The 9,071-nt window shown below is 48.9% G+C and overlaps 1 protein-coding gene across 1 annotated transcript in view; it reads right to left on the bottom strand.

Annotated features, from left to right (window-relative positions):
• Window positions 1-1,764: 1,764 nt before the first annotated feature.
• The window catches only part of COL15A1 (collagen type XV alpha 1 chain), a 108,316-nt gene continuing 101,009 nt past the window's right edge, over window positions 1,765-9,071 (bottom strand). Inside the window, exons 39-41 of the mRNA XM_042963647.1 lie at window positions 5,298-5,483; window positions 3,874-3,989; window positions 1,765-2,850 (exon numbers count right to left, since the gene is read on the bottom strand). Of these exons, the coding sequence (XP_042819581.1) occupies window positions 2,637-2,850; window positions 3,874-3,989; window positions 5,298-5,483 (516 nt within the window). The 3' untranslated portion in view covers window positions 1,765-2,636. The remainder of the gene's footprint in view (window positions 2,851-3,873; window positions 3,990-5,297; window positions 5,484-9,071) is intronic.

Here is a 9,071-nt window from a genome sequence, read left to right as displayed (position 1 = left end):
GTCTCTTGGCTCCTCTTTGCCCTTCAAAGTCTGTCTCCTCGCGGGGCCTGGCCCCTCATATATGTTGACATCTGCTTCCATCCTTCTGGTTTTGCTTCTGGACAGGGGAACTTAGACACTGTGGGCTTCAGACCTTGATGCTCTGTGGACTCAGGGCAAGTACCCAAAGGCCTCCAGCGCTGTAAAGATGAACTACTGGGGGCATAGTTCCTTCCCTATTATTCCTGAGAGAATTAGCCTGTTTCCTGGCCTTGAGGTACATTCAGGAGTAAGCAAAGGCTTAGGGACCTTTCAGCCTCTGTTTCAAGTATGTGCCAAGCACCTGAGGTGTTCAGAGGAGGAAGAATACAAACGGCAGACAGGTTCAGGGGACTGGGGGATGTCGAGGACGAAGCAGAGTTTGCACTGGCTATCAGCGAGTGGGCGAGGCTAGACGTAGACTGGTGATGGCTATCCCAGGATGGGGTGGGCCGTGAGCAACGGTCTTGCAGAGGCCTATGTGACTCACTTAAGCATGAGGAGACGGGGCTGGTAGCCTTTGTCAAGTGACAGGAAAGCTGATGTTCACTGAAAGGTCTTGAATGCCCAGGATTTTAACCATCATTCTCCGAGACTGAAAGGGCTGGGGTTGATTCAGGGCCTCTTCCAGGAGAGCCGGTTGGTTATACCTACTCCCATGGAGAAAGAGGACTGGGAAGCCAGGGCATACACCTCAACCTCCCTTCCGGGAGTTAGCAGAAGGAGTGTCTGCTCCTTTTCACTCTTCCTGCACTCCCACCTTGTCCTGCCTGCTCTGTGACCCAGGCCCATGGTGGGCTCTGACTAAAATGGATGACATCTTCACTTCATGACCTCAGGGGCCTCCTGTCCCTCTCCTGTCTCTGTTCCTGTCTGTACCAGGCACCACCCAGCCCCCACTCACTTGGTGGATGGGCTGGTCCTCAACAATCCAATTCTGGGGCTTTCCAACCTATAGCTGTCTTTTATTCCATGACTCATTAGAGATTCTCATCACTCTTCCACTTAGGAAGCCCCTAAGTGAGGTTATGGGCTGTCTCCTTTTATTGTTTTGTCCTCAATTTCCTTCCTACCTCAAGGACTATTCGGGTGGATTCACGTTGCAGAGCTTCTGGGCCAGCCCAGCTGAATGGGAGGAAGTATCCCAGCATGCCCCGTGCCTGGTGATTCTGCTTCTCTGCAGGGTAAAGCCAAGAGCCAGAGCGCCACAGACTCAGAGCTGGAGGGAGCAGACAGGCGGCCTCATGCAGTGGCTCCTTGCAAAGATCTGACACAGACCTACCACTCACCAGCTGGGTGACCCGAAACAAGGGACTTCCTGAGCCCTAACTTTTTTTTTTTCCATTTATAAAGTGGAGCTAAAAATACCTACCTTGCAGGGTTATTAAGAAAGGTAAATGGGCCTTATAATAAGTCTGATGTTTAATTACTGGGAGCTGATATGGTTATTTTATCCCAACCTCCTTGAAAAAACAAGGCGGGCTTGCCCAAGGTCACGCACTGCAACAGTCATAGTTCACCCTGTTTTCCTCACTGGGGTCCTTCTGCCCTACCCCATGCTGCGCCCTCCAAGTGGGAGACAACAGGCAGGGGTGGAGGAGCGTGACGGGAAATGCTCCTGTTCTCTGATCATCTCCCGAGGGCTGTGGAGCAGTGGCAGGGTTAGCAAACCCACCCCAGGGCCACTTCCACATCAGTGGTGGAGAATAAAGGAACTAGGGGAAAAGAGTCAAACAGAAGAAAGCACCTGGAAAAGACGTTTTTATGTTCACTTACATGGAAAAAAATCAAAGCATATAGCACAAAGATATATGTGTCTCAGAAAATTCATCCTCATGAACCTGTTTGTTCAACGCCGTTATAATTCGAGAGTTGCCCCGCGAAAGTCATAAAATCTGGGGCAGAGGGTGGGGAGGGCCTGCCAAGGGAAAGGTAGTCATTACACATTATTTCTTTTCTAGTTTCAGATAATTTGGAGTTTAACCTTTTCCAGCAAGTCGGAGTTATATAAACAGATGCCATACTAAAATATTGTGTAAAAATCTAAAACTCCTAAAGCATGATGGCAAAAATATTTTAGGAAATAAACATTAGGGTCTGGTAATATCAGAAAATACAAATAGGATCATTTGAGCAGTTCTGTGTCTCTGTATGAACAGCAAAGGACGGATGTATATTATGGATGTATGAAGAATAAAGCATTCGGTCTGCACATAACTTAGGGTAACATTTCTAAACACTGACTTTGTGAGAAAACATGAAGGACATCTTACACTCAACAACAATGGTTAAAGGAAGAAATTACTTTCTGAAGGAGGCAGTGGGCAGAAAGCCAAGGCCTTTGTTTTCAACTCGCTCTTAACCGTGCTGGGATGTGTTCACACCGCATGGGGTCTCCTGCAGAATCTATAGCACCGATAGATGGATCAGATTTTACTTTTGATCTGAGTCCTTTATGTCTTCAGTTTTGAGTGTATTGAGGTATGTTTTCTTTGGCTGCTGTTGTGACGGATGTGTAATAAAAAATTAATATTTACAACATTTAAACATTTTCGATTTCAGTGTTGGCTCTTCACATACGAAAAATTGGAAAACTCTTAAGAATCATTGGAGGGTCATTACTTCCTAGCATCTGTCATGAAACTGTTTTCGATACACAGAACAATTAGCCTATTAGCACAGCTATATGCTTTCTGGTCCAGAATCTTCCCTGTGCTCAGTGGGGAGGCCAGTCCCATGACAGCCATGTCGGCGGTTCGCCACGCTTCACAGTACTTATCCACAAGACGCACTCCATGGGTGCTGGAGCCGTGCCAGATGACCTTCTGGGGCCTGCAAAAGAATTGTGTCACGTTACTTTTGACATGTCCCTTCTTTGTGGCCTATCCCATCGGTGAACAAACTGGCCTAAGTAATGAACCAAGTCAGACTCCTGAGTCCTTCATGGTCTGGCCCCACATCATGGTCAGACCCCACCACTTGGAAAGTTGCTCTTTTCGGCTAGCTGAACATCCTGTATTCCGACCAGACCCAGCTTGGACTTTCTCAGATCAGACTCTCCACTTGTGTGAATCTGAACCTTTGCTCATAAGGTCTCTTAGCCTGGAGTAGCTTCTCTCTCATTTTCAGATCAGTGACCCCTTCTCATCTTCCAAAGTCCATTAAATGCTTCCTTTTACAGGAAGCCCTCTTAACTGTCAGCCCCAAACAAGGACGAATCTTTCCTCTGTGCTTGTGTCATCTTTATCTGTTTCTCCATTTTACAATCACAGTGTTCTGTCCAGAATTGTAGCTGGTTCGTGTCTGTCTTCCCCTGTAGACCATGAGCATTGTAAGGGCATGGGGTCATGTAGTTTATTACTGTGCCTTTCATGGGGGGCATCAGGCCTGGCAAAGGGTAGACACTGAGGAAAGCTTTGCCAGTTCGTTCTGATCTTGATGAGCACACGTATTGAAAGAATTAGAGCACAGCTCCCACAGCACAGGGTTAAAGGGTCACTAAGAACAGCGTTCCTTACCAGGTATCGAGTGCCTACTGCATGTTGGACAGTCTCATACTTACCATTTGATGCTCACAGCAATCCTAGGGGATAGATGTGATTATTTTGACCATTTTACAGACGAGGCAGCTGAGGCTCAGTGAGTGGGAGAACCTGGAAGGGTCCTTTATTAAGGTACTGGACTCAGGTCCCCTGGCTGCAAGGCCAGGACTCTCTCCATGGCCCTCAGCTGGCTCACTGAGGCTCAGTCTAGCAACAGCCCAGAGGGGCAGCTGGTAAAAGCATCGCATTGTTAGAATGTCTCTTAAAACAGTCTACAGCCCCATATACTTTGAGGGCTTCTACCTTTACTTACCAGGAAGGATCTGTCATCACGTCTCGGCCATCAAACGAGTATATTGGAACATGTGTATTGAACTGACCTCCGTGGCCAGAAAAAATTGAGTCCCAATTATTGAAAAGTACTTGGCCCTATGGAGATAGAAATGCTACATTGGAATTCTTCTGCCATCAGCCTGCAAACGGACTGGCTATTTATTCATTCTTCAAGGCCCGCACACCACCTCACACCAAAGCCACCAGCCCCAATCCCAGAGCCTGGACAGAGTGGGAGTTCAGGAGCTGTTTGTGGTTTGAGTTCATCATCCATCCCTGAACCCTTGTGGTTTTATGGTCCTATTTCTTGTGGTAATTTCTCTTATCATATGTGTATGAAGGCTGCTCCCCAACCAAAGTGTGTTTCACGTCTTCACTAATTTTTATCTTAAAAATCTTATACATATACACCAAACTCCAAATCTGTGCCAGGCCTGTGTCAATCTACACTGTGGGTGATACAGAGATGAATCTCTTACTTCTTTCCCTGAAGGAGCCCAGTTGCCTTCAGTTATTTGTATGCCAAGAATACCAACAATTTGGGTGAATGTGGCAGAAGAGAACCTCAGGAGAAGGGATGGAAAGTGCCAGCTATGGGGTCAGGATGGAACTTGCTAGCCTCAAGGTACCAAACTGGAGCACTGGGGTCACAGGGACTTAAGGGTCTCAAAGCACTTTTGAGATATGGGGAGAGGTCAGGATCCAGGATGGGTCTGAGCAGTAACTGAGCTGTCCCTCTGTAGCCTTAAAGGAGCCGGCAATTTCCATGGAATAACAGGGGGCCTACAAGGCCCTGCCTGGCCAGTGAAAGGGGGCAGAGAAATGTCTGGCAGGTTTGGGCAGCTTAGATATGCACAGAGGACCAAAGTAGGGTGCAGGATGACGTGGCTCCGCTCTGGGACCAGTGCTAAGTAGCTCTTCTCTGGTGCCATCCAGTCAATGCCCTACAGAAAGCAGCCTCGGGCGGAACTGACGGCCCTGGACTGCGAGTCAAGGAAAGGAATTCTTGTTGGCAGTGGCTTCCGGGCAAACTCTTTTCTCCCTCTGAGCCTCAGTTTCCTCATCTGACAACCTGAGGAAAGAACAACTCCCTCTTTTATTGGAAGTACTGTTACGATAATGGATATACAGTAAACATTTTAAGAGCTATGTAAGCAAAAGAGGGGATTATTATTCCTTCCTTTTGTCTGCCCCAAGAGTCGTACTGTCCAAGGGCCACTATAAATACAAGGAAACTGAGGCGCAGAGAGGTTAAACGGACCCACCCAAAGCCACATAGCCAATCAGAGGCAGGTGAGGTCTCGGACCAGCACACTTCTGATGATGTCAGGAAGGGGCAGTTGCCTACAGACTCTGTGGAGACCAGTGTGCCCGGGAGACAATGGGAAGAATATTTATTTTTACCTTGAGGTTCACTATTGGAAGGCTATATCTCTCTGCTTTCCTCACAACCGTGGAGAGGTCTTGCAAATGGGACGATAAGAATGCTCGATAGGTGGACAACAGTCCTGCAGCCCTGGCCTGCTGGAAGCACTGAAAGTCAGCTCGAATGTCTCCAGAAAATGGCGTGTTCAGAGCGACCAAGTGCAGCTGAAAAAGGGAAGTGAGAGAAAAGACAGTGCAGTTAGTTAAAAAGCAAACCCCAACCCCCACACCCATCTCATGTTCCTAGTAAGATCCCAGACTTGCTGGGATGGAAGGTGCTAGAGGTCATCATATTCAGCCTCCACCTGACAGTGGCATTCCAGCCCCAGCCTGACCATCTCCAAGGCAGGAGAGCTCAGATCCCAGGCAGGCTGCTTCAGCTCTCTGAACAGCTCTAAATGGTGGAAATTTCTTCCATATATGAAACAAAAAACAAAACAGAGCACTTCAGAGATCTGAATCTAGTGTGCAGGCCATTTGCTGGAAGCTTCTGGGTATGTCCTAGTTCAGCTTCCAGAAGGGTTTTGAATGGCTCTGGTCCTGGATCCCAGAGCTACACCAAGCTTTCTGACCTTGCCCTTTCATCTACTTCCCCAGTAGGCCTGGGGCTGATTGTGAGAGGCCCAGAGGGAAAGGCACTGAAAGGAGAAGGTCATGACGTTTATTGCTAAGACTGCTGGGCAGACCCTTTTAGAAACTAGGTGTCGCACGGTAATTCTAGCCTTGCATTCCTGCCACTTTGGTCAGCAGCCAAAATAAAAGTCCTTCCATAGTCTTGTTTTCTCCCACACTTCCTCCCTCAAAACCCATCCCTCGTTCCCGGCCTTTGTGCTGTGCCCTCTGGAATAATACATTCTGTGGCACGTGTCCAGGAGCGGTCCTTTCCCTCCTCGATGTCACCTCAGGAGTAGCTGTCCTCTCATCAGCATAGAGCTGGGAGGGCTGGTGCAGACCCTGTGCCCAAGTCTCCAGAAAAGAAAAATATTTCAAACGATCTCAAACCAAAGGGCATGCAAATGAGCCCTGTGTGGCGAGGCGGGAGGTGGTCGGTGTTTCTCTCGCACATCTGCACTGTCTCTCAGGTCTGAATGAGACCCGGCACCAAGCCTCTCTGTGGCCCAGCCCCAAGTGCCACCATGTTGGCACTCTTCTGCTCCTCCAGCGTCCACCAGGTTGGGCACAGCTTGCCGTGAAGTACAACATCCAGACTGCTCCACGCAGTCCCTGCCCGTCTCTGGACCTTCTTCTCCATTTCACCATCCCCTTCCTGCCCCATTTTGAAGAGAACAGACTCCAAGCTCGCAACATCCCCCAATTTCCTCCTTTTTATTCATCCTTGTTTTGCCTGTATCACCAGGCTGGATAGAGGTCCAGGTCAAGCACACCACCCCCTCCAGCTGAGACAAGACTTCCCCTGCAGCCCTCCTAGCAGCAGCCCTTAGCATGGGGAGGGGGCTACAGCATGCTGCTCACTCACCGCGACCACCTCCAGGCCACCAGACTTGTAGTCTCACATACAAACTCTGTCCTCCCCCCTCCCATGTATCTGCAGACTGTAGCACCTGAGGCAAGAGGCCCTCTGGTCTCATCATCTTCCAACCAGTGGGTTTCTGGTGGCCACACCCAAGGGCAGTCACAGGAGGGTGGTGTCCCCATACCAGGGGACACCTAGGAAAGGTGCAGAGGTGAGCACAGGGCTTCCCTGCCATGCCTCCAATCCCACCTATCTCCACTTCTCTTTCCTTAAAAAAATACATAGAGAACTGTCTGGAATGATGGCTGTTTCTGAATGGTGGGACTGGGGGCTTTGGTGCCCTTACGTCTATATTTCTCTAAGTGCCAGAACATTTTTTATGACGAACACACTATCATTTTTATGAAGACAAGAATGTTTCAACAGTCAAATGTTAAAAGGGTGATTCTGTGGATGGTTGTAGTTTTGGTAAAGTTACAGCGATGTCCCGTTTCCTTCTCCATTCTTTTTATTTATCATCCAAATGTTCTAAAAATACAGATTAATTTAGAATTTATAAAATGTTATTTTAAAAATCCTTCAGCCACTGCCCTAACTTCTCCCCTTCACGGCTGAGCTTTTGGTAGGGTTACCTACACACGCCTCTCTTTCCTCACCTCACCTCCCATTTATTCCTCAAGCAGAGGGAATCTCGTTGGCATCCCCTCACGCTCCAGAAATGCTTTTCTCTGGCTTCTAACTTTGGAGAACACCATTTAGTTCTTTTGATGGACCTCCTGGAAGCATGTGACGCGGCTGGCTTCTACCTTGTTCGGCATTCTTTCTTCCTCTCTGGCTACGGCTTCTATTTGTTCTCACGTTTCTTCCATCAGTTCCTTTTGCTTCTGCTCCTCACAGTCCAAACTCTTCTCAGGGTGCAGATTCTCTTTTGGGAATCCTAGCGCCCTCCCTCACCATTGCCAGGGCTCGGTTGAAGACTCCCAGATCTGTATCTCCAGATAAGGCCCCTTATCTGCCTCCCTCCGGGTGGCCTCCACTCAGGTCTCCTACAGGTGCCCGCACTCACTGGGCCCCGGATGAGGTCCTGCCTGACAAGTAGCAGCACTACAGGAAACCCATTTCTGGTGGCTGCCGAGCCCGTGGCTTGTTTTTCGAAAATGTCCCCACAACGCTCGCTAAAAAGAGTGGCCTTAGGTCCCATTCAATCTCCTTCTCTTGGCTGCTGTTGATCTGGCTGGGAGTGGGCAATTAGCCCAAGAGGACCCATGTAGACTACCTCTCCCCAGACTCTGAATGGGGCGAGGTAGCACTGGGCTCTGCAGCTGCAAGATCACATGGAGCGGAGGCCAGGATCAGCGCCATGGCAACCCAAAGTGGTGTGTGCGAGCTTTGTGGATGTAACCTACATCTGCGCGTTGGGGTGGGGGCGGAAGGGAGGCGGGAAGAAAGACCCTTGCAGGAGCTGGTCTGTAGAGGGAGAGGAGCAGACTAATAGCAGGGACAAGAGTCCACAGACCCAGTTGTACTTCCTGCAATTGAGTGCCAGGAGGTTCCTGCAATTATCTGAACAAAATCTTCACGTAAGCTAGTGAAGGAAAAGAGTCAGAATTTTAATTCTGGTAACAAAATGATCCTTGGGAAGGAAACCAGCACCACTCAATTACCCAAGCAGAAACCTGGGCATCATTCCTGATTTCCCTCATCCTTGCTGCCCCGTATCCATACCAGTGACCTAATCTGTCACTCTCCTATCTCCTTAATTTCTCTCCAATCTTCCTACTTTTCTACATGTTCACTGCTGTGATCCTGGTTCAGATAAAACAACAGCCACCTAACTGTCTTTGGGCCCCTGGTCCTGTTCCCTCCAATTCATTTGTACACTGTAACCAGATAATTTCTCAAATGCCAATCTTATAGACCCTTTTCTTGTTTAAGACCCTTCAGTGGCTGCCCAGTGCCCACTGGAAAAGTCAAAGTCCTTAGCTTGGCTTACCAGCTCTCAATGACAAGTCTCTGCCTTCTGCAGACTCACCTTCTCCCTTCTCTACCTTGAGCTCTGCCTCTTCGGCCAGACTGACATACTTAAAACTACACAAAAGCACACTTCTCTCTCTTGCCTCCCTCTGTTCCAAATCCCCTCTGCCTCAAATGCCCGCTCTCTTCCCCCCACCTGGGTCTCTCCTTCTCTCAGCTCTCCTTTAGGCCTTAGTGTAGAGGTCACCCCCTCTAAAGATGCCAGAATTCTTTGATGTTCCTCACACCCCCCAGCCCCCTGTGTT

Source organism: Panthera tigris, chromosome D4, assembly GCF_018350195.1.
Source record: "Panthera tigris isolate Pti1 chromosome D4, P.tigris_Pti1_mat1.1, whole genome shotgun sequence".
Lineage (NCBI taxonomy): Eukaryota > Metazoa > Chordata > Mammalia > Carnivora > Felidae > Panthera > Panthera tigris.
Note: the sequence above shows the minus strand (reverse complement) of the source record. Positions and strands in the feature narration are given on the sequence as shown.